The following is a 23,199-nucleotide window of genomic DNA, read 5'->3' as shown; positions in this document are numbered from 1 at the left end:
ACTGCTCATGCTGTATTTTCATCCTGCTTTTGAACTCTGTTGCGTTTCTCACACACATGCACACACACACACACACACACACACACACAGAGTACGGCGGAGGTACAAGTCAGCTTAAATCAGCTAAGTGTGTGTGAAAGGCTAATCTGTAAGACGTCAAAACAACTGTGGTGTGGGCACACAGTGTATTGTGTAGTCAAATGTAAAGAGTCCATATTTGATATCAGATCCAGTAATACTTAGGAGGAAGGTGTACAATTGTTTGGAGAAGAACCTTTATGAAATGAGCTTTTAGTTGATAATGAGCAGGTAAGGGTCACCTGAAATGAGTTGCAGGCTGATACAGTATAAAGCTTCCAATAAGCAGGTGATGTAATAAGACCAATTTACATCACCATCAAGAATGTCCTCTTCAGAACAACCTGTACTGTGTATAAGCTGTGGAGTCCTCATTGTGGGACTCTTTTACCTAATAGCCAATTGTGGAATCCTGTCTGATTCTTCTTTAACTGTGTGACTCATTTCCATAATCTTGTCTTTAGTCCGAAACTGATGAAAACCTGTCACTATTTTCCTATCAGTGTGTGAACCTGGACAAGATGGAACCGGTAGCTAACGAGGAGCGACTCGTCAATAAGTCCATGGGTCTTCTTGACAACCAGAAGTTCTGGGCTGGAATTGTGTTTCCCGACATCGCCCCTGGCAGCAGCTATGACCTGCCTCCCAATGTCAACTACAAAATCCGCATGGACATTGATAATGTTGAGAGGACGAACAAGATCAAAGATGGGTAAGAGGCTACGTCAGCCAAGAAAATACTAATAATTTTTTGACAATGCAGTCCAGGTGATAATGATTTCTGTCCTAATGAGCTTATTTATTTTCTCTTTACTTCATAGCTACTGGGACCCTGGCCCCAGAGCAGACCCCTTTGAGGACCTGCGATACATCTGGGGTGGGTTTTCCTACCTGCAGGATGTGATTGAACAAGGAATCATCAGGGCTGTCACTGGCACCAAAGAGAAAACAGGCATCTACATTCAACAGATGCCGTACCCCTGCTACGTCGATGACATGTAAATGAAGAATAACACAAATATAAACATCCCTGCGCAGTCACCCCAAAGGGCGGTTAACTAATTTGTCTATGTTTATTAATAGTTTCCTGCGTGTGATGAGTCGATCGATGCCACTGTTCATGACCTTAGCATGGATGTACTCTGTGGCCATCATCATCAAGGGTGTGGTGTATGAGAAGGAGGCACGGCTCAAGGAGACCATGAGGATCATGGGACTGAACAACGGCATCCTGTGGCTAAGCTGGTTCATCAGTAGTTTAATCCCTCTGTTGATCAGCGCCGGCTTGTTGGTGATGCTTTTGAAGGTTGGTGTTCGCTAGAGATTCGCACACTTAAATGTGCATAATCCTTAACGGCTTAAAAATGTTTTCATTATGGAAAACAAGAAAAATCATATTGGTGCAACCAGGATCTCTTCAGCTTTTTCTCTGTTTTTCTTCTTCTCAGATTGGCAACCTGCTGCCGTACAGTGACCCAGGTGTGGTGTTTCTATTCCTGGGATCTTTCGGCGTTGTAACCATCATGCAGTGTTTCCTCATCAGCACCTTGTTCTCTCGAGCCAACCTGGCAGCTGCTTGTGGTGGAATCATCTACTTCACTCTCTACCTGCCTTACGTGCTGTGTGTTGCCTGGCAAGACTACGTGGGATTTGGAGCAAAAGTTGTTGTGGTGAGCAGATGGAAATTTATAGCACATACCTCTGAACAGATTAGAGTTCAAATTCATGTAACTTTGTCATGAAATCGCATCTCTCAGCTATCCTCAAAAGGTTGCATTGTAAAAAGGTCAAACAAATTGACACATCTGCAAACATCCTGTATCAAGCGCTATTTTTTCTTCTTTGCACTAAACTCTAGCTGCTCTTCTTTCAGAGTCTGCTGTCTCCTGTAGCTTTTGGGTTTGGCTGTGAGTACTTTGCCCTCTTTGAGGAACAAGGAGTGGGGATCCAGTGGTCCAACTTGCTGGCCAGCCCTCTGGAGGAAGACAGCTACAACCTGACCACATCCATCTGTCTCATGCTGTTTGACGCAGTGCTTTATGGGATAATGACATGGTACATCGAAGCTGTGTTCCCTGGTGAGTCAGAGAGTAGTTTTACAGAAACCTGCACCCAGAATCAGACAACTGATTTGTGTTATCTTACACACAAAATTAAGTTGTTCAGTACCTCAAACTCTCACCTATCCAGCCACTGAAAGGTCATGAGCCGAAAATTATTGAAAAACAATGTAATTATTTGACTTGCAGGTCAGTATGGGATCCCCAGGCCGTGGTATTTCCCTTTTACGAAGACATATTGGTGCGGAGAGAAGGAGAACAACCACATCTCATCTTCTTTGTCCAAGAAAGGCAATGCTGACGGTACAAATCATATTTGCCTTTCTTTTCACTGATGTGAAAGTTGACAGACACCTTCCTTTTTATCTAATATGTGGTATTTTATGTTTTGTACAGCCGTTTGTATAGAGGAGGAGCCAAGCCACATTGATCCAGGTGTTTACATTGAGAATCTGGTGAAGGTCTACAGCCATGGAAACAAGCTGGCTGTGGATGGACTCTCCCTGAGATTCTACGAAGGACAGATCACCTCCTTCCTTGGCCACAACGGAGCTGGCAAGACCACAACGATGTAAGATCACACCTACAGTAAATCTAATATGAGCTGGGCTATTGAATTAAATCCATTATTTTGAATTATTGTCTCTTGACTGTTGTGTGCTTGTTCTGGTAGGTCAATCCTGACAGGGTTGTTCCCACCCACCTCCGGTACAGCATACATCCTTGGCAAGGACATTCGCACAGAACTCAGCACCATCAGGCAGAATCTGGGTGTCTGTCCGCAACACAATGTACTTTTCAGCATGTACGTGTTGGATGTGTTTCCATCATTAAAACAACAAAATAAGATCATGCATCAACTGTACTGTCTGGAGGGAATTCCCCTGACCAATTGTTTGGTTGCTGTTTGATGCAAATCCAGGCTGACGGTAGAGGAACACATCTGGTTCTACGCCCGTCTGAAGGGATTGCCTGAGGAGAAGGTGAAGGCTGAGATGGAGCAAATTGTCAATGATGTTGGATTACCTCACAAACGACAGTCCCGCACCAGCACACTGTCCGGTCAGTTTGATGAAACTTCATTTCTCATACCTTTCAGTTATTCCAATAGAAAGGTATTTTTCAGAGGAATTTTACGAATAGATATTAATTTTTCTGACATTTGTCCTCAGGTGGGATGCAGAGGAAGCTGTCTGTGGCGCTGGCTTTTGTGGGGGGATCCAAGGTTGTGATCTTGGATGAACCTACTGCTGGCGTCGATCCCTATGCACGCAGGGGAATCTGGGACCTGCTTCTTAAATACAGACAAGGTAGAAGGTTCTTAATCATACAACAGTTGCTGGTACTTTACAGCATTTCATAGTTAAATTAGTAATTTGACATTCTATATTTGTAAGGGATTTTATCCCTAAAATGTCACATGACAGCAAATTAAGCTGAGTGTCTTCCTGTTAGGCCGCACTATCATCCTGTCCACACATCATATGGATGAGGCTGACATCCTGGGTGACCGCATTGCCATCATTTCCCATGGCAAGCTGTGTTGTGTCGGCTCCTCACTCTTCCTGAAGACCCAACTGGGGACAGGCTACTACCTGACCCTGGTCAAGAGAGACTATGACTTAGCACTTCAGTCCTGCAGGAATTCTGCAAGCACTGTCTCTTACAGCAAGAAAACTGAAAAGGTAGGGCGAACATGTATGATCCTCTTGCTTCTAGTGTTGTAACAGATATGAAAACATTTCTCCTTCAATGTTTGTACAAAGAGCAAGAGGTTTATTACCATACTCTGTCATGTGTGACTCCAAAACAGGAAGGCACAGATGGGCAATCACCTCTGACAGATTCAGTGCTTCATCAGTAAATAATTTGCTTATTGCAACTTTTCTTGAAGTAATTGTTGAACTTCTCTAACCTGTCTATTTCAGGAGGACAGTGTTTCTGAGAGCAGTTCAGATGCAGGTCTTGGCAGTGAACCAGAGAGTGAAACCACCACTATTGGTAATATATGACAACCTTACAACTGTCTTGTCTCATAGAATTCCCTCTGCAAGATGTGTACTGTACAACCACGTTCATGTTCTAACCGACTTCCCCCTCTTGCTCTTCTCATGTATACCGACAGATGTGTCCCTAATCTCCAATGTGATTTTCAAGCACGTCGCAGAGGCTCGCTTGGTGGAGGACCTGGGACATGAACTCACGTATGTTTTGCCCTACCAGTCAGCCAAAGACGGAGCTTTTGTAGAGCTCTTCCATGAGCTTGATGACCGACTCACCGATCTGGGAATATCAAGCTATGGAATATCTGATACCACCCTTGAGGAGGTGAGATGGAGGAAAAGATCTTAAACCCTTAATAGTAGACTTGTATATATTTTGATTTGACAGTTTTATATGTTTTCTGTTTGATTTATTGATTTCAATCTTCTGCCATTTTATTTTATCTTTCATTCAGATTTTCTTGAAAGTTGCTGAAGATAGTGGTGTGGATTCTGTGGAACTTTCAGGTGAGATCTGTTTTTTTTTTTTCCTGTACAGTTAAGATTTAATTAACTTATTGAGCATCTTTTATTGATTAGACTGAATTAGAAGAATTATGAATTATTTGTAGCCACAGGAAGTAAACTAAATTGGATTAAATCAACTCCATCCACTGTGGTTGCAGATGGAGTTGTTCCAACAAGGACTCGTCGCCGCCATGCGTTTGGAGACCACCAGAGCTGCTTGAAGCCCTTCACTGAGGATGACTTTGATTTCAACGACTCTGAAGGTGACCCAGGTAGAACTGCACTACCTGGAATGCAGTGCAATGACAGCAACAATCTTGTTGTTATCATGCATAAAATTATTTTATTTCGCATTTTCACAGAAAGGTATTTTACCAAAGCATAAACACAAGATAGAAAAGAATCATGTTAAGTCTCAAGTTTTGGGGCAATAAGACTGTCATTCTGACGCTGTAAAACTAAGGTCAAAAGTGTAACTAACAAGTAATCAGTATTGGTAGAAAACTGAGGACGGCTGCATTTTTGCTCATGTGTCTCCTGGTGTGTGTTTCCAGAATCGCGTGAGACGGACTGGCTCAGTGGAACAGATGGTAAAGGTTCATACCAGGTCAAAGGCTGGAGTCTGAAGAGACAGCAGTTTGTGGCATTACTCTGGAAACGATTTCTCTATGCTCGCCGTTCCAGGAAAGGCTTCTTTGCTCAGGTATACTGATGCTCTTTTCATATACAGATACTATATATAATATTGAGATAACCGCTACCTTGCCTCTGCTGGGCTGGATTTTGAAGTAGTAATGGCTCATTTCCATGTGTCTTAGTTCTAATAAATCATAGTTGTGTTACTTCTTTCAGATTGTTCTCCCAGCCGTCTTTGTATGTATTGCCCTGGTGTTCAGCCTGATTGTTCCTCCTTTTGGAAAGTACCCCAGCCTGGCTCTGCATCCCAGCATGTACGGAGAGCAGTTTACCTTCTTCAGGTTAGACATTCTTCCTTCTTACAAGAATTTTTGCCCTTTTCATCTGTGTATCAGCTTGTCTTTAATTCATACTTCATGGAGGCAACTCTATTTTGTGTATGTATTTCCAGTCAGGATGGTTATTTAATGCTATCTCAAAATGATCATGATCAATGAAGTCATTTTTCCAAGTTTTTCAGAAGAAACAAAAAAACGGAGACAAAGCATCATAAGGAGTTGTTTTAGCAAAAAAAATGAAAATAAAAAATTGGCAAAAGACCTAGGCAGTTATTGTAGGAAGGTGACAATATGTAAAGTAATGGGTTATCTGTGTCTTTACAGTAATGACATACCTGAGGACCCTCACACCAACAAGCTAATGGGAGCTTTGACAGAAAAACCAGGATTTGGAACTCAATGCATGGAAGGAGAACCCATACCGTAAGTATTTCCCTCTATGACTGTAAGAGAGAAAGAAATAAACATGGATCTAAAATAGATCTACAGGCAGTCAGAAACTGGGTGATACTGCAAAAATGATATTGCATATTATCCCCAGTTAACCTTTGGTAGACGTGCAGTTTGACCATTTTATAAATCATTATTTTATTCTCCAGAGACACTCCTTGTGCAGCCATGGAGGACGAGTGGTCGGTCCCACAAGTGCCTGAAAGTGTGAAGTACATGTTCAACAATGGTAATTGGTCCATGGAGAATCCCTCTCCTCTGTGTGAGTGCAGCTGTGAAGGACGCAAAAGGATGCTACCAGAGTGTCCAGCTGGTGCTGGGGGGCTTCCACCTCCACAGGTTAGTGATGCCTGGCAAAAACCAAACTTAATAGACTTCCTTACACACAAATAGTGCCAAGTGGTAAAGGTCAACAAATAAAATTTAATGAATTAACAGTTTTGTCCGTTTGTGTGTCCAGATGAAGATCAGTGACAAAGACACTCTTCAGAATTTGACCAGCAGAAACGTGTCAGACTACCTGGTTAAAACTTACGCTCAGATCATTGGCAAGAGGTGAGGCTGTCACACTGTTACCTCTGTTCGCCTCACCCTGATGTTCCTTTGGTTAAATTTTTCTTCAATATACTTTTTTACCGATGGAGAACGTTATAATCATTAAACTTTATTTTCCTTCCTCTCAGCTTGAAGAACAAGATTTGGGTCAACGAGTTCAGGTACATTAACTCGCACAATCCTACTTGACTTCAGTATTCTGGTGCCTTTCTTTATCCACTGTGTCCATCGCTGGTATTAAGATAATCATTTCCTACACAGATATGGTGGATTCTCCCTGGGCGCCCGCACTTCTCAGCTCTTGTCCCACACAGACGAAATAGATGACGCAATTGTTATGCTGCGCAGACGCTTCCGTCTAGAAAGAGTAAGCAATTCAGGCATCATTATTTTATACATTTTTCACTTAACCAGTCTATTATAGGCTGGGGATACAATTCTATTTTACTCTTCATGGCTCCTCAGAAGACAGTGTCATAAATGTTTCAATTATGCCGATCAAGGAATTTTCACATCTCTTTCACAGACATTATTAGTGAAAATGAAAAATGACTCTCAACAGATACTGAACCTGTTAAAGTCAGGACTATATCATTACTGGCTAACAAATGAGACCTGCTTAATCTCTCTCTCTCTCTCCCCCCCTCCCTACTCCTTCTCCTTCACCATCCGCCTTACCAACCCTTTAGGGAACTGCAGCAGATCGTTTTTTCCGCAGTCTCTCAACTTTTATCCAAGGAATGGACACCAAGAATAATGTCAAGGTTAGCACATGCTCACGCGCTCACACTGCTGGCACAGCAGCACATGGCTCTGTGGGTCACCCTCAAGCTTTACTCATCAGTTCCTTTAACAAAGCAACTGTTTCACCCACACAGACAGAAAGAAGTCACTGTCTCTGCTGATAAAAGTGTGATAATTGATGCCTCAGCGATGTCTCATCATTTATATGCCACATGCTATGCACAAAGTTCATCAGAATGAAGATGTTAAGGTTAAACTGAATGATCGAGATGCTTTTTATGTTTTGTTTTTCTTTTCTCAATACAATAACAAAACCAAAAAAAATAACTAAGGGCAGCTAACAGGGGGCAAATCATATAATGGGAGCCTTTCATTGATTCCATGCTGCATAGTTTTCCCTCTGAGGTTATACAAAACTGAACTCTCACATGTGCCTCTTAATCTCCAGATCTGGTTTAACAACAAGGGCTGGCACAGCATCGGTTCTTTCCTAAACGTGATGAACAACGGCATCCTGCGGGCAAGTCTGCCAGCTGGCAAAGACCCCTCAAAGTTCGGTATCACTGCCTATAATCATCCACTCAACCTCACCAAGGAGCAGCTGTCACAAGTCGCATTGTGAGTATTACAGCTGTTAAGAGAACATCTGTGTGACCTTCCTTAAAGGAAATCAATTCTAATAAATTTCTTGGCTTCCTTTCTCTCCCTCCTCTCTCTCCTGCCTCAGAATGACGACATCAGTCGATGTGCTGGTGTCCATCTGCGTGATCTTCGCTATGTCCTTTGTGCCTGCCAGTTTTGTGGTTTTCCTCATCCAGGAGAGAGTGAACAAGGCCAAACACATGCAGTTTATCAGCGGAGTGCAGCCCTTCCTCTACTGGTTGGCCAACTTTGTCTGGGATATGGTATGACTTTCCTCCACTGGTTTTCTCATTAAAAATAAAGAGAAAAGCATAAATATACAAAATTGTAATATTACAAAATTGCAGCATGAAAAAAAAACTTACTGAAGTCCCATTTTTCTGCTCTTTCTCCTCCTCCCTTACAGTGTAACTACATCGTCCCAGCTACTCTGGTTATCATTATCTTTGTATGTTTCCAACAAGATGCTTACGTCTCCTCCACCAATCTGCCAGTACTGGCCTTGCTGCTGTTGCTATACGGGTCAGTTGGACAGACAAACATTATAATCTAGCTCTTCCTTTCATCGGTTTTACTTGTTTACTGAACTTCGTTGCATGTAATATTGTCTTGGTGTTTTCCAGGTGGTCTATCACTCCTCTGATGTACCCAGCCTCCTTCTTCTTCAAGATCCCCAGTACAGCCTATGTGGTTCTGACCAGCGTCAACATCCTGATAGGAATAAACGGCAGCGTCTCCACATTTGTCCTGGAACTGTTTGGAAGCAATGTAAATCCTTCATTCATTTAGACTCTGTTACATCACAAAAACATATTTGTTATTTTGAAGGAATGTTGAATGATTTTTTTTTAAGTCAAAGAAGCACGATTGAAAGCAAATTCTTAAATTTTGTTTTCAGGAGATCGGTGGTATCAACGACATTCTGAAGAACGTGTTCCTCATCTTCCCTCACTTCTGTCTGGGTAGAGGACTGATTGACATGGTGAAGAATCAGGCGATGGCTGATGCTTTGGAGCGATTCGGTAAGCACAGCAGGCTGACCTTTTTTTGGTGAAACTCCTTTTGACAGCAACCATGAATATATTAATGATGCTGATTATAACAAGGCACTCATGATTGTCTGCTTTTGTCTCTGCAGGTGAAAACCGGTTCCGTTCCCCTCTTGCCTGGGACATGGTAGGAAAGAACCTGTTTGCAATGGCCATTGAGGGGGTCATCTTCTTCTGCATCACTGTCCTCATTCAGTACCATTTCTGCTTCAAGGCCAGGTGGGTGGAGCCTGTCCTCACTTTAGAAACATGTCAGTCAGCTCTCTTTTGACTCACCAAGTATGATAAAGACATATATCAGCTAGGCCCTGATTAAGACCTCATAGTTTAGAAATTTGGATTAAATCTTAATCTATCTTAATCTTCTAAATCTTATCTTCCAGATCATCCACCAGTCACCTGAAGCCTATTGGAGAAGAAGATGAAGATGTGGCACGAGAGCGACAGAGAATCCTGGGAGGGGGGGGACAGTCAGACATCCTGGAGCTTCGACAGCTCACTAAGATTTACAAGCGTAAACAGAAACCAGCAGTGGATCGGCTGTGTGTCGGGATTCCTCCTGGCGAGGTAAACACACATCTTACGCCTCTGAAACACTTGATTCTATAACACACCAGAGGAAGCCAGTGTTGAGTTAATACTGACGTTGGCTCTATGAGGGGATGAGCAGCAGCAGGTGGATTTAAAACCTGTGCAGTGGATGTTTATGGTTCAATAGAATATATTGTCTAAAGAAAGAGATGTTGTTCTGATGGTATTATTGCTTGATGTGTTCCTGAAGTGCTTTGGTTTACTGGGGGTCAACGGAGCAGGCAAAACCAGCACCTTTAAAATGCTGACAGGAGACTCCGTGGTCACCAGTGGAGAGGCCTACCTGGCAGGCAAGAGGTAAGACACATCATACCAGAAATATACATCAAAGAATTTCTGTTACATTGTTCTAGTTTTTTTAGCCTGAGAGAGTAAATGTAGAATGAATGTGAAAATCACACCGGCTAATACAAATCTATGGGATCCATGATAATAAAATCAATGACTTCGATGATTTAAGGTTTCTCAACTAGATGTATTAAAGGGAAAGAATAAAGTAGACCACCCCTGTTAAGATGATGACTTGAAGAGAATGACTAAAACAAGCTAGTTTCACTGGATAATTGTTTTTTCTCTAAAATTCTTGTTGTCTTGTTCTGTCTCATCCAGTGTAAACACAGAAATAGACGAGGTGCATCAGAACATGGGCTACTGTCCTCAGTTTGATGCCATTAACGACCTGCTGACTGGCAGAGAACACCTGGAGTTTTATGCCATTCTGAGGGGAGTGCCTGAGAAGGAAGTGTGTGAGGTCAGCAGCAAACACACACATGCACCAAATATATTTGCCGAATTTATTCCCTCATACTTTCTTTATTGGACCTTTTGTGTGAATCTTTGCAACAGGTAATAGACTGCAACTGGATTTGTGTTTGCTTTTAGCAAGTTGTAGTCTGACAGTGAAAACTTGGTTTCATCCACTAGGTGGCAGAGTGGGGCATCCGAAAGCTTGGTCTGGTCAAATATGTGGACAAAGCAGCAGGCAGCTACAGCGGAGGAAACATGAGGAAGCTGTCCACCGCCATCGCACTCATAGGAGGACCGCCTGTTGTGTTTCTGGTGAGTTCACTCGTTAGTTTGATGAAAGTCAGGCAGCAGGTTGACCTTGAACTGAAGAAAGAGGATCAACATCGCATGAATATCTGTTGTTTGCTTTCAACAGGATGAACCTACAACCGGCATGGACCCGAAGGCCCGTCGCGCCCTGTGGAACGCCATTCTTAGCATCATCAAAGAGGGACGATCTGTCGTCCTGACCTCCCACAGGTTAGATGAACACATGTTTTGTAGAGGACAGAATTTTAATATTTTAATCATTTGCCTGATAATAGTTGTATTCACCAAAACATGCCTGTGTCATGCAGCATGGAGGAGTGTGAAGCACTTTGCACCAGGATGGCCATCATGGTCAACGGCAGGTTCCGCTGTCTGGGTAGCGTGCAACACCTCAAAAACAGGTAACACACACACTGGAAAAACAATACTACTGAGTTCACATACACACACAAAGCTCCTCAAATAGCCTGCTTGAGTTGAACCGAACACAAATTAAGTTAACAAAATGTAACCATTAATATTCATGTTGTCATTCCAAATGCCTGTTAGGTCTTACAAGGCACAAAAAAGTTATTGAACAATTAAAAGATTATCCACTAAACCACAGACTACTTATGCATCTTTGTGGCTTCTGTTTTAGGTTTGGTGATGGCTACACCATCATCCTACGGGTGGCAGGGCCGGACCCAGACCTTCGGCCAGTGATGGAGTTCATAGAGCAGGAGCTACCCGGCAGCACACTGAAGGAGAAACACCGCAACATGCTGCAGTACCAGCTGCCCTCCTCCCTCACCTCCCTCGCCCGCATTTTCTCGCTGCTCTCCAAGAACAAGGAAGCGCTCAGCATAGAGGACTACTCCGTGTCTCAGACCACCCTAGACCAAGTAAGGCTGTTTATCCAGGGCTCCAACTTGAACTGAATTTGAATGAATTGAAGTGAAGTCTCATCACCTTTTCTCTTCTTTGCCCTTTCAAGGTGTTTGTAAATTTCGCCAAGGACCAAAGTGACGAAGACCATTTGAAAGACGTCCATCTTAGCAAGCGAGATGCTGTGGTAGTGGACATTTCCCAGCTAAACTCCTTCCTCATGGACAACAAGACCAGAGAGAGCTGTGTCTGATTCTTCAACATACCACCACTGGGAGTTGCTTTGCCTCACCCAAACTGCCCCCACCCTAGAAAATATGGACCACTTATCTGAGGGGAGATAGACTATGTTCATTTTTTTATTTCTATTTTATAGTCTTTTTTAATTGTTATCATTTCTCAGTGGACCTGCACTTCAGCGCACAGCCTCTTGGAAGCAGAGGCAGAGACTGCAGGTATTGTGACACACTGAAACAATGAAACTCAATGCAAATCAATGCAAGAAATATAAATATAATATTCCACACGCACACACACACATATACAGTATATGTGTGTGTGTGTGTGTGTGTGTGTATGTATGTATGTATGTATGAAGGTTGGAGACTGGTGCTTCTCCTTCACTAGACAGAGAAAGAAAAGACTCACACTTGAAGCAACAGCAGGATTACAATGTTCTCATGCTGATTGACTGGAGAGTTTGCTGCTCTGCTACTCACTCAACGGATGAGTAATCAGATACGATCGGTGGAAATATCTAGTTTTTAATCCCCATTCCTAAAAGTAGTTTGCAGTAGTCAGTGAGATTGTGTATGTACTGCTCTGCATCGTGATGTCACGACAGCGTAAAACAAAAACCTTTGGATCATTCACTGCCAACTGCTCATGGACGTGCTACTTTTCTATTCAGGGTCAAACCTTTCTCTATCTCTTCGTTACCAAGAATTGTTTTATAATTTCAGTCAGGACTCATGCAACATTTAACTTTGACTAATTCGATTTTTTTTTTTTTAAATAATGTCTACAAGACACTCATAACCAAGTTCTTTTTCTGTGTTTGAATAACAAGTAAGATAACTAAGTTGTTTGTTTTATTTGTTCTTGGTGTCCTTGACATTGTCCAGCACAGTGCCTATACTGTATCATGGTGGAGAGAGAAATCTGAGCACTCCATTGAAAACAACAAAAATATGTAGGCTGCCAAGGAATGTATAAGACCAACATTCATCAAAGCACAAAAAGCTCATTTTTTGTGGAAATGATGAATGAACCTTGACTGTTTGTTTTTTTTTAGAAAATGTGTCCTTTCATTGTCAAAAACAAACAAAAAAAAACGTGTTTTTTTATGTCTGTACATGACGTGCAGTCGTTTTTTTTCTCGCCCTGCCGTCTTCAAAATGTTATTGGAATGGAGGCAAGACGATCACAACTACCAGTTTGTGAAGCTGAAGATGAACATTTTGGATTTGGTGTTTTTTGGGAAGTGTTGTAGAAATATTTATTGCATGCTTTCCGCCGGGCCGCACACCTGGACTATCAGCACGACTGTGTGTGGGGAAGCGTGCCGCCAGATGAGCGAGTCAAAGACCTGGAGAGGACTTCACTCTGCTCCGTTGTTGTTGGATTACCAGCGCACCTGTACATGTGTGGTCAAGATCAAGAATTCTGTTGTTTAAAAAAAAAAAAGCAAATGTGTTGGAAAATATGGTCCCAGCAGTGTGATGGAAATGCCCCCCCAACATGGAGCGGCTTCTCCTCTTGTACGTGATGTAAAGATGGAGGGAGGCAAGATGGAGGACCTGAGCCAGCACTGACATGCTATGATGTACAGTAGCAGTTTTGTGATGTTGACTCAAAATACTCACCAGTGGAGTGAACAAACAGTACTTGTGCCAAAACGGAGCTGAATATGTACGTTTAATCAACCAGCATAATCTTGATGAGGCAACTGTTTGGTGATGGTGAAGTTGTGCTTTGATTTCTGTTCTCGATCCATCAGGTTACTTCCACTCTGTCCTCGTCAGCAGCTCGAAATCACATCTGTGAAATTGTGGTTCTATCTTCTAGTAATGTTGCCAAATTCTGATGTTTCCGTCTGTACGTGTTTTAACGCTACCATACTGAAGCTGCCAGGGCGAAAATATTCAAGGAGGTAGACTGGACAGAACCAGGGACCACTGAGATTAGTGCTTTATAGTCCAGAAACATAAGATACAGGGTTGAACTGATGGCAGGCTGTGGTTGTGGGTGCTCAGTGTCATATTACATTTTGGAAGGGGTTTCGGTTTGGGCCCTCAGGCTTCCTCGGCTACCTTGACATGAGGGTCCGAGCCTCGACCCCACCTACCACCCACCCCCCACCCCCCGCTGAATGTGAGCACTCTGAATACTGCGTAGCTGTTTATTACAAACATTTAAAAATGAGCCTCTGCCCTGGAACATTCAGGAACGAAGCTACGCCACAGCAGTAAAACATGTCTGACATCCGAATAAAGGGTTATTTGTGAAAGGAGTGAAAAAGCGATTAACAGAAACAAGAGTGAAATAATGACCAGAGAAATGCAGGACAGTAATAAGGTGGCGACTTTCTCTTCTTGTGCTCAATATTATTTGTTTACATTTTTAAGTATTAACAGCTGTTGGAGTCTGTTACTCATTGTGTATATTTACTTAACATTAATAAATAAAATTCATACATTTTGAAAAAAAAATACTACCCCTTTGATCTTCTTTCTTGTATTTGTTAACTTATCTATGTAATAAAGATATCATTTAGCTGTTCTTTTATTCATAAGGGTTGATTCTAGAAAACAAACAAGCTCTTGTGGATGTGCCAAATGGATGTTTGCAGCTACACACCAAACAACAACTAGTTTGTGTTGTGTATGTGTGTGTGTTTGTATTTAGGTGTGATAAAGTGTACTGGTGAGTTTCTAGAGTGCGCATGTGTTTGTGCGTCTGTGTCCACCTGCTGTGTTCCCACACCAGCACACTATTATATGGCCAGTAAACGCAGACTCGTGCCAGCTTTCTGTGGCTGGGACTCATTCATCCGCTGACATCCATCATGACTGGAAGGGTCGTTTTGTTGGGGCTGCTGCTCGTCTGTGTGGCCGCAGGTAACAAACACAAATGTTCTCTCTGAAAGAACATGACGGTATTTTGTGTTATATTTGCAGATTTAGTCATGGTTTCTATTTATTTATTTATCTATGGGGGGGGGGGGGGGCACTGAGGAAAAATCTACCAAGCTGAAAACAGATCTTGATAAAATATTACCACAAAATGCTTTAGACACTCTTTTGGATGTGGTTATTTAACATTCTATAGTCCACCTCCAAAAAATTTACACTCACCAGCTAATTTATAGCTACACCAGAATTCTTATATAATTATCATTGACGAAGAATAGTACAGCCAAAAAAAAAAAGCACGAAAGCATTGCAAATGAAGATTTGGAATTAAGCAAATGTCTTTCTTTTATTCTCCTCCACTGGCTCTGTATTCGAAGTGTATCTCTTTAACAGACATTAATGAGCAGATCTCTTTGATCAGCCTGTGAAACGTCACACACTCAGACTGCAGTCGGTCACCATTACCATTGCAATCTCACACAGACGTGTGGTTTAATGCAGCTGACTTGAGGACGGTTGTTTGTTGTGTCAATGCAAATCTGCTCAGTCCATCTGGCTTCCTGTTGACATGTTTATATTCTGGTCACGGCGAATTCAGCGGCCTTGCTATGTTTCCACTGTGCAGGGAAATAAAACCCAGCTGAAGCAACTTCAGATTTCTTCCATGCGATAAAAAAACAAAAACATTCTGCTTTGCAGCACTTTTGTATTTCACAACATTAGATGCATTTAGGCAAATGTCAAATGAGTGACTCAACAGTCATAGATCAACTATACATCCAAATAACCTTGTTAAAATATCCCAAGAGCATTACCGTTAATACTGCTCATGTTCTCGTGTGTGTGCGTGTGTGTGTGTGTGTGTGTAGACTTTCCGCATGCCTTTGATAGATTCTCTCAGTTAAGTTGTATGTGAGAACATCTGCATTTGCACCTGGACTTTACGTGGCAATAAAGTCGATTATTTATTGATTTATGGTTTTCACAGATGCAGAGAAGAAGTCGGGCCTGCTGAGAGAGGTGACACCACATTTTTCAGTCGTGGTTTCAATTGTGTGATTAAGGTTTACTTAAGGTTAGGTAATGGTAGAAGGAATGCGATACCAGATGGTCTTGTTGTTTTCTGGCAGCCTTCCTGTCCTGACACAACGGAGATCGTGGCGTGCCCTCTGAATCTCGCTCCTGTCTGCGGCAGTGATGGTAACACTTATGCCAACGAGTGTACCCTCTGTGTCCGGAGACAGTGAGTACACACAGCTGCTCCTCCTCTCATGGTTTTCACACAACAGGAGAAGGAAGAAGTGCCGCTGTCGCCACCTGGTGGTTAAAGATTGAGAAAACTACACTCCCAATACTGAACTGTGATTGGCTGAAAACAGCAGCTGATACAAGTGACTGAACTCTGTTTTAATGAGTTGTTGTTGTTGTTTTTTTTACTAGCTTTAAGTAGCTTGTGGTCACTGGTATTCACTGGAAAAAATATGAGTGAGTGTGTTGTTTTTAGGAGTGATAAAATACTGGGAAAACAAGTGGAACTTTAATTTTCTTTAAATTTCATCATGTATCATAGTAAACTGAATCCTGCTCTTGCTAGATGAAACTCATTAAAACCCGATCGTCACTCTTCTGCAACAAATGTTCACCTTAAAGTACGACGTCTCTAACTGTGTTGTGGCTTTACTTCTTGATTCAAGACACAGAAAATGACAGAAACTTCTTCCGCTAATGATTAAATCTCACCTCAGTAAAACCCAGAATAAAACTCAACCCTGTCATGATTCTCTCTTGCAGGTCTACCAAGATGGACATTTTGGTTGCTAAGGAAGAGAGCTGCTGAGCGTCCCATGTGACCAGGCGCCACCGGGATGATTAATCTGATTATCAATCGAGACTGAAAACGAGAGAATCTCGACTGTCCTGGATGTTTGACTCATGATCATAAACAATAAAGTCAGTCAGCAGTGGCCATTCTCCCTTTTTTATCATAAGTCCTAAATTGATATGTTTGGGTGACGGATGCTAATCGTTTGAGAAAAAAGAGTGAATGCATTTTTAATTTTTCTTTCAGTATTTTTTTCTTGTACATGCTGAAGCAGGGGTTTCGAAACTTTCCCTCTTGAAGAGCTGAAACTGAAACTTAACAGCAGGCCAAAGGCAAAATTGCTGTAAGATCTCCAGTTCCCTTTTTTAAGTACTACTAAACTTTTACACAGTTGGATAGCTTAATTCTACATTTTCCCATTGAGAATAAAATGTATATTTTAAGGCGTTTGTATCACATTAGTCAAGTGCAGGTAATAATCAGAAACAGGAGAAGACAAATGCATTATAACAAACAAATTGGAGCCTAACTTCAGCCGTTCAGGAGTAATTTCCTTTAAAAAAAAATTATAAAAAAGTATTTGTGTATTTATTTTTCATCTGGCAGGCCAAATCAAGCTTTTATGGTGGCTTAGTTTTGTTCGGCGAGCGCCGCTTTTCCAGTTAAAGGAACAGAAAAGGAAGACCATCGATGAAGGACCTCCATTGTTAGCAGGAGGTGAATGATCGGCTGGTTATCGCTAAAGGGAAGGTGGAATGTTTACAGTCCTAAAACTGAGTAACACAGCAGTCAATAACGCGCAGGGGTGTGTCCACGTGTGTCTTTTTGATTAGGCCCAACTGACAGGGTGAGCAAACAAGTAAGCAGAAGAAGAACGACTAGGAGATGGTATAGAAGCACCGAGCAACACTCCAGGGAGAGAGAACATTAAAAAAAAGGCAGACGGATACAGAGCTGAATCCTGAGGTCAAAGGTCAGATGTTGAAACCAGGAAACAGAGAAGTAGAATCTCTTCACAGTCACTTCCTTTATTCCTACAGTAGACACACACCAGTCTGACTTCAGGAATGATTGTGGAACCTGTGTGAGTACCCAACCGCTATTTACCTTTCCAGTTAGTTTAGTTTAGTTTAGTTCCAGTCTCTTTTGTGGTTTCATGTTGTTCAGCTTCAGATATTTCGTCATAGTAGTGTGGTTATAAGGTCACTGTCTCCGCAGGGAACCCACAGTCCAGGACTGTCTCAGTGGACTCTCCACTGACCTCTTTCTGCACCTGTCACTGTTTCCAGCTGTAAGTTCTCCCTCCATTTAACCTGAAATATGAAACAAGGAGCTTCAGAGCACGAGGAATTTGAGAAATATGCTTGTTTACAGTCCTGACGGGAGCAAGACAAAACGAAATGTATCCTCCCCTGTGAGGTAGGGAGCTGAGACCTGCACAGACCGACCGACTGCTTGTTAACACAGTGGATGGTCGTGAAAGGGATGTGTTAGCACAGGTCAGACAAAAGTCATCAAATCCACTTTTCTGGAAAAGAGCTTTCGCTTAAATTAATATAACTAAGTTTCTGCAGCATTAAATATGAAATTAAATTTTCAAATTTCAATATTTGGTTCTTTTTTTGTTTGTTTGTTTGTTTGATTGCTTTTAGTTTTTGGATTTCAGAATCGAATGCTCAGTCTGAACTGGGTGGTGTGATTTGAAGCAGCACCTCGAAACTTTGCCCAATCGAACAAAATGTCAGTTGCAACTGCAAGAGCAATAATCACGACTGACTCTGAAAGAGGGTCAGGAGGATTACTTCTGGACAAAGCAAGATCCCAAAACCTGATTTATTCCATAACTTTTGATGGAGGTACGCTAACACTTCCCATCCACTACCATTCATTGCGCTGAGGTAACTAGCGATCAGCTGATCTCTGCTCATCTCAGCTGCCTCCTCAACACACAGAGGAGGGGACAGTATCCTTGTCTGGCGCTGGGGAGGACTGTAAAGACTATTTCTCAAAAAGTAGCTTTAAAGTCAACAATATAGCCAGCAGATGCCAGTGGTGTTCTGTGTGTGTCTTTATTCTAACTGGCTTCCATATATGGTCCATTTCCTAACCGATAGATACACTTACACATCAAGAGGTTCATGAGGAAAATACCAAAAAACTTGTATTAAGCTTAGACACAGAAATACTGAATCTAACTAACAACTACTGTAGTATGCAGTACTACCTACTACACAAAATTTACAGGTATATGAATACTTCTTTGAGACCCTTGTTTACCTGTTGTGTGTTTGCAAAGTTGCACAGGCCATTACTGTACGTCATATTCCAGGTGCTGATTACGGGGGTGCTGTCATTCCTCCAGAGAAGAACAAAGTCCCTGGCGATAGACCATAAACTGCCTTTCCTCCAGGGACGTTTTGCCATTGTGGTGTAGGTCAATAACAGAAAAGACATCATAGCAACAATTTTGATAGCACAACTCAAAGATGTTCTACTACTTCTACCTCTCTGCGATTTACTGTTGCTGTCATTTTTGTGCATCAGGCCTCTGGACACGATAGGCAGCCTTAGTAATCGCTGGTCCTATGGGTTTGCATTCGGAGCCGTGTCCTACGGCGTCTTGCTGCTTTTCTCTGAGAATTACATTCTTTTCACCGTCCCACCCTGGGCCAGAGGTACTTTAACCATTGCTGTGTTCAAATGTTGACTCCTTATACAGATCAAAAACATCCTGAGTGACCGCTTTACCCCCCTCAGCTGTAGTTTACCTGGCTGGAGCCATGGAGGTGGGCCTGGTGTATTTCCCCTTCTTTGCCTGCCTGTCCACACCGTTCAGAATGACAGGGGCAGTGCTGGGGATACTCTACTCTTTTGCCTGGTAAACATTCGTTCATCCCTTCACACTTGCCTCAGTACAATGTTTCCTGCACGTCAAGTCACAGAAAACACTTCTAAAAGTTGAGTCTTTACTATTAAGACATTCATAGATTGAACAGATTTCTGCGTGTTTGGTTGCAGGATCATAGTCACAGTGTGGGATACGTTCACCTGCCCAGGTGGTAAGGTAGGTGAGTACTAAACCCACCATGAAAGTAAACCTAAGACAAAATACCTTCTGAAAAAAAAGTCTGTTTGAATATAAAACAAAAGAATATAATGTCTGTTGGTTTTTTTTAACAGATTTTGGGAAAACACCAGAAGATAATCATTCAGTGGCCCTGCATCCTCTCCCTGGTTTTCCTCTTTGGACGATTCATTTACATGCTGATCAAAGATGTTCGGATACATCTGCAGCTGGAACAGGAGGTCAGCCATAGAAAACCTTCAGAGTCATGCACTAACACGCTTCATACGTAAGAAGATTTTTCAATGAAAGGGTTTTTTTTTTCTTTTCTTGTTGCTATTTTGTTGCCAACAATAACTGCACAGTGGCCGGGACTGGGTTTAAACCTGACAAAAGACTAATTTATGGTTTTGAATTGAATCTGAGGATTAACGTGTTGCTTCTGCCACCATGCAGGACCCAGAGGATCTGATTGAGCTGCACCAGGTGCAACATGTTAAGAGACTCTTGAGGAAAACACCTGTACACAGGTAGAATACACACTCAAACTTGGGCCCAGTAGCAGGCACAGAATGCAGGTGGAGCGGTTTATGTAGACACTGGGCAGAGAGTGGGGCAGGCAGGCGTCAGGCTTATGGCGGCAGGTATTTTGGGCACAGGTGTAACACTTGATTAGTCGTTACACAAACAAAGGACAGAGGACAGTCACTCAGAAGACGTAAACAGAAGCTGAATGATGTCATGATGAGCCACGCCCTCTCAAACACAGAGGATGGTTAACTGCCAGTGCTGCTTTTAAGAGTTCTTCCTTCATCGAACGGGATGTAAACTTGCATGAGTTCTTTGCATGTTTATTCGATTAACTGCAAATCTTTTGCACTTCTAAACGGGCTTCCTGCTGGGTGTTGCCTGTCACACCTCAAAAACATCTTATATTTACAGCAATACGGACGGCATCGCAGTCATGGACTCACATACACACTCACTCACACTCAAATGTGATTTAGACCTTTTTCTGTTGCAGCAAACCCCTCAGCTGGTTCCAGAGGAGAGTGTATGAGTGGGATCCTCACTTCAAGTTCCCCAACAGGATCATCGGCACGGCCATTATATCCCTCATCGGCCTGTATACTGTAAATAGAAATCGCTGGAAGATGACTATTTGTGTGGAATAGTAGATTTGAACTGTTTTAATTCGTCTGCGGTTCGTGTAGATGACGCTGGCCGACTACAGTCTCAGTGGTATCGTTTTTGACCAAGTGGACAGGTGGAAGAACACCCTGAAACATCTGGTTACATCCTGTAATCAGACAGAAGCTTTAGGGACCATGATCCCACAGCTGGAGGAGTTCATCCACGTGGCCAGGAGTGAGTGGCTCTGCCAGATGATGAGGGGGACATTTAGGAGCCCCCAAACCGAAGTCTCATATGTTAATCCTGTGTGATTGAGAACATCAGAAAAGTTACTGAAATATTTACACCAAATTTGTCTTTCTGTAGTGGTTTAAATCATTTCCAATTGATAAAACACGAACTAGTCATATTATAATGTAATGTTTTAAAAATCACTGCTATGTTATCAGTACTAATTGTTTCTTTCATTCCAGAGACTTGGTTTGCTACCACCATCTTTGCTAGTCTCAATTCTGTTGCCTACACCTTCCACGTGTTGGCGTGTTACAGGTACCTAAAAAAAATCATATTGAATGAAGTAAAATTTAAAAGTTGAATTCAATATCTCACAAAAAACTCATGAATTCATCATGTGGACGTCACAGGAAACACTTGAGGAGACTGTGGAGAGGAGAGAAGGGATTTCTACCAGAGAAGTTTCATAACCCGAGGTCTGCCGTCAGTGTGGTAGGTGACACACACACACACACACACACACACACACACACACACACACACACACACACACACACACACACACACACACACACACCTATTGATCTGAACTGTGATACCAGAAAATTTCTAGAAGCTTTCAGGCTTTTGTGGTGAAGCATTTGTGTCTGATTGTATTTTTAAAAGCAAGAATGGACTCAACCACACTCATTCCACCCTTTACTGTCGCAGGCCTCCATCGCGAGATACTCTGGCTGGCAAATCGCCTTCACGTTGTGGGGTAAGAGTTTAATCTTGAGATCAAGAAGACATGATTTGTGTGTGTTTTGTTAACCAAATACATCACGACGTCTTGTCTTACTGGACAAAATCATGTACTTTATTGCATTTCCACAAGTGACACCAGCAACACGATATTTGCATGTGCAGCTAGCATGTCTATCATCAAAATAATCATAGGCATTCAGTCAAACCTGATGTTGTTTCAGTGATGGTTCCCTCTTTGACTAATTGTTACTGATACCCCAATTGTGGAAGAAACACTGAATATGAAGAAAACATATCGATCAACCATTGATGAAAATAATATAGCACAAATAGCCAGTTTGTGTCAGACAATCAGGACAATTCAGAGCATGACTGCAGAAACAGGAGTGCCTGATGGCTCTCTCTCCATTCCAGGTTACCTGATTGTCCATTTCATTCATTTCCTGGTTGCCCTGTTGTTTGTATATGTGATCGTCCTTCCTGTACAACATGGAAAAGCACTGAACATGCTCAGTAACCTGGGCATCATCACGTAAGGCTGTGTGTGCAGATAAATCAGTGAAGGATCAGGGATTCATTGCATTGATCGGTTTCTTTTTTACTCTCCACCCTTGTCGTTCAGCCTGACCATCGCTTTGGTGATAGCCATGGTGATTCTCCAGGTGGTTCTGGTTCAGATTTTCTTCCTTCAGGACAAAATGTCTCCCACTGATAAACAGAAACCTCTGGCTCTTAATAACAGGTGGGTGGGTGTACATGGTGCCTCTACTGAGACGTGCGGAGCTCAGAACCACCTCGAGCACAACACTGAAACATGAGGTGGTGCTATACAGGAACGCCCCACAAAAACATGCAACACTCCTGGTCACTATAGTACCTCCTCTGGTCAATCGAGGCCCCTGATTGGAGGGGAAAAGAATCGGTGGGAATAACCTGATCCTCTCACGTGCTACGTCCTACTGGTGAAAGCCCCCGCGTCTCGTGACAAGAAGTGTTCTGCTAGTGGGCCGTGAATAGGAGGAAGCATGAGTCCAGTTCGGGTCTCTCCCCTGGTTAGAGATAGGTTAGAGAAGGATTTGTACAAACAAATTGGCACTGGGTGTTTGAAAAAAATGGGCTACAAAAATCAGGGGTAAAAATAATGAGTGAAAACCATAATATCTGTCAAGATATTGAAAGTTATACAACAAAGTACCTGTAGCGGCTTGCTGAAATAGAAAAAAATGCCCACGTAAACCAAATATGTAAAATATTTCTATAACGGCAGTATATAGGATTGAAAGAGGATTTGTGTGATAATGTAATGCTTTGCCCTCCATCTTGCCTTCAGGAAAGCGTTCCACTGCTTCAACTACTTCTTCTTCTTCTACAACGTCATCATGGGGATCAGCAACTGCATCCTGAGGTTGCTGTGCAGCATCGTGGTGGGAACGTGGCTGGTGTCCCGTATAGACCGAACAATCATGCAGAGAGGCTATGAAAACATGG

The 23,199-nt window shown here is 42.4% G+C and overlaps 3 protein-coding genes across 5 annotated transcripts in view; all 3 read left to right on the top strand.

The window, feature by feature from the left end:
* LOC147257255 (phospholipid-transporting ATPase ABCA1-like) overlaps nucleotides 1-12,867 on the top strand; it is a 37,143-nt gene extending 24,276 nt beyond the window's left edge. For 2 of the 3 annotated variants that reach the window (XM_086211068.1, XM_086211069.1), the window contains exons 13-49: nucleotides 582-790; nucleotides 900-1,076; nucleotides 1,162-1,384; nucleotides 1,527-1,748; nucleotides 1,952-2,156; nucleotides 2,328-2,441; nucleotides 2,535-2,709; nucleotides 2,812-2,943; nucleotides 3,061-3,200; nucleotides 3,311-3,448; nucleotides 3,594-3,823; nucleotides 4,067-4,139; nucleotides 4,264-4,466; nucleotides 4,597-4,648; nucleotides 4,807-4,920; nucleotides 5,203-5,351; nucleotides 5,501-5,625; nucleotides 5,947-6,045; nucleotides 6,222-6,411; nucleotides 6,533-6,627; nucleotides 6,756-6,788; nucleotides 6,889-6,994; nucleotides 7,317-7,391; nucleotides 7,820-7,989; nucleotides 8,099-8,276; nucleotides 8,420-8,535; nucleotides 8,637-8,781; nucleotides 8,912-9,035; nucleotides 9,152-9,281; nucleotides 9,446-9,629; nucleotides 9,844-9,950; nucleotides 10,263-10,404; nucleotides 10,578-10,712; nucleotides 10,816-10,919; nucleotides 11,018-11,110; nucleotides 11,350-11,593; nucleotides 11,686-12,867. In XM_086211068.1, coding sequence (XP_086067194.1) covers nucleotides 582-790; nucleotides 900-1,076; nucleotides 1,162-1,384; nucleotides 1,527-1,748; nucleotides 1,952-2,156; nucleotides 2,328-2,441; nucleotides 2,535-2,709; nucleotides 2,812-2,943; nucleotides 3,061-3,200; nucleotides 3,311-3,448; nucleotides 3,594-3,823; nucleotides 4,067-4,139; nucleotides 4,264-4,466; nucleotides 4,597-4,648; nucleotides 4,807-4,920; nucleotides 5,203-5,351; nucleotides 5,501-5,625; nucleotides 5,947-6,045; nucleotides 6,222-6,411; nucleotides 6,533-6,627; nucleotides 6,756-6,788; nucleotides 6,889-6,994; nucleotides 7,317-7,391; nucleotides 7,820-7,989; nucleotides 8,099-8,276; nucleotides 8,420-8,535; nucleotides 8,637-8,781; nucleotides 8,912-9,035; nucleotides 9,152-9,281; nucleotides 9,446-9,629; nucleotides 9,844-9,950; nucleotides 10,263-10,404; nucleotides 10,578-10,712; nucleotides 10,816-10,919; nucleotides 11,018-11,110; nucleotides 11,350-11,593; nucleotides 11,686-11,829 — 5,295 coding nt within the window. In that variant the 3' untranslated portion in view covers nucleotides 11,830-12,867. The remainder of the gene's footprint in view (nucleotides 1-581; nucleotides 791-899; nucleotides 1,077-1,161; nucleotides 1,385-1,526; nucleotides 1,749-1,951; nucleotides 2,157-2,327; nucleotides 2,442-2,534; nucleotides 2,710-2,811; nucleotides 2,944-3,060; nucleotides 3,201-3,310; nucleotides 3,449-3,593; nucleotides 3,824-4,066; nucleotides 4,140-4,263; nucleotides 4,467-4,596; nucleotides 4,649-4,806; nucleotides 4,921-5,202; nucleotides 5,352-5,500; nucleotides 5,626-5,946; nucleotides 6,046-6,221; nucleotides 6,412-6,532; nucleotides 6,628-6,755; nucleotides 6,789-6,888; nucleotides 6,995-7,316; nucleotides 7,392-7,819; nucleotides 7,990-8,098; nucleotides 8,277-8,419; nucleotides 8,536-8,636; nucleotides 8,782-8,911; nucleotides 9,036-9,151; nucleotides 9,282-9,445; nucleotides 9,630-9,843; nucleotides 9,951-10,262; nucleotides 10,405-10,577; nucleotides 10,713-10,815; nucleotides 10,920-11,017; nucleotides 11,111-11,349; nucleotides 11,594-11,685) is intronic. The other variant, XM_086211070.1, reaches the window with a different exon arrangement.
* A 1,726-nt stretch (nucleotides 12,868-14,593) lies between these two features.
* Nucleotides 14,594-16,632, top strand: spink4 (serine peptidase inhibitor, Kazal type 4). The gene is made up of 4 exons (XM_086211071.1): nucleotides 14,594-14,695; nucleotides 15,699-15,730; nucleotides 15,841-15,953; nucleotides 16,502-16,632. Exons 1-4 carry the CDS (start codon nucleotides 14,644-14,646, stop codon nucleotides 16,545-16,547), a joined length of 243 nt encoding a protein of 80 aa, XP_086067197.1. The 5' UTR covers nucleotides 14,594-14,643; the 3' UTR covers nucleotides 16,548-16,632.
* A 757-nt stretch (nucleotides 16,633-17,389) lies between these two features.
* On the top strand, nucleotides 17,390-21,173 carry stra6l (STRA6-like). Its single transcript, XM_086211067.1, has 10 exons — nucleotides 17,390-17,616; nucleotides 17,751-17,823; nucleotides 18,862-18,962; nucleotides 19,077-19,207; nucleotides 19,290-19,410; nucleotides 19,551-19,596; nucleotides 19,713-19,838; nucleotides 20,053-20,126; nucleotides 20,621-20,729; nucleotides 20,811-21,173. The coding sequence occupies exons 1-10, from the start codon at nucleotides 17,600-17,602 to the stop codon at nucleotides 21,039-21,041; spliced, it is 1,029 nt and encodes a 342-aa protein (XP_086067193.1). The 5' UTR covers nucleotides 17,390-17,599; the 3' UTR covers nucleotides 21,042-21,173.
* The last annotated feature ends 2,026 nt before the right edge of the window (nucleotides 21,174-23,199 follow it).

Source organism: Aulostomus chinensis, chromosome 8, assembly GCF_037954235.1.
Source record: "Aulostomus chinensis isolate RoL2024-O1b breed Wild chromosome 8, RoL_Achi_v1.0, whole genome shotgun sequence".
Lineage (NCBI taxonomy): Eukaryota > Metazoa > Chordata > Actinopteri > Syngnathiformes > Aulostomidae > Aulostomus > Aulostomus chinensis.
The sequence above is the reverse complement of the archived record's forward strand: the minus strand, read 5'-3'. Positions and strand labels throughout refer to the sequence as shown.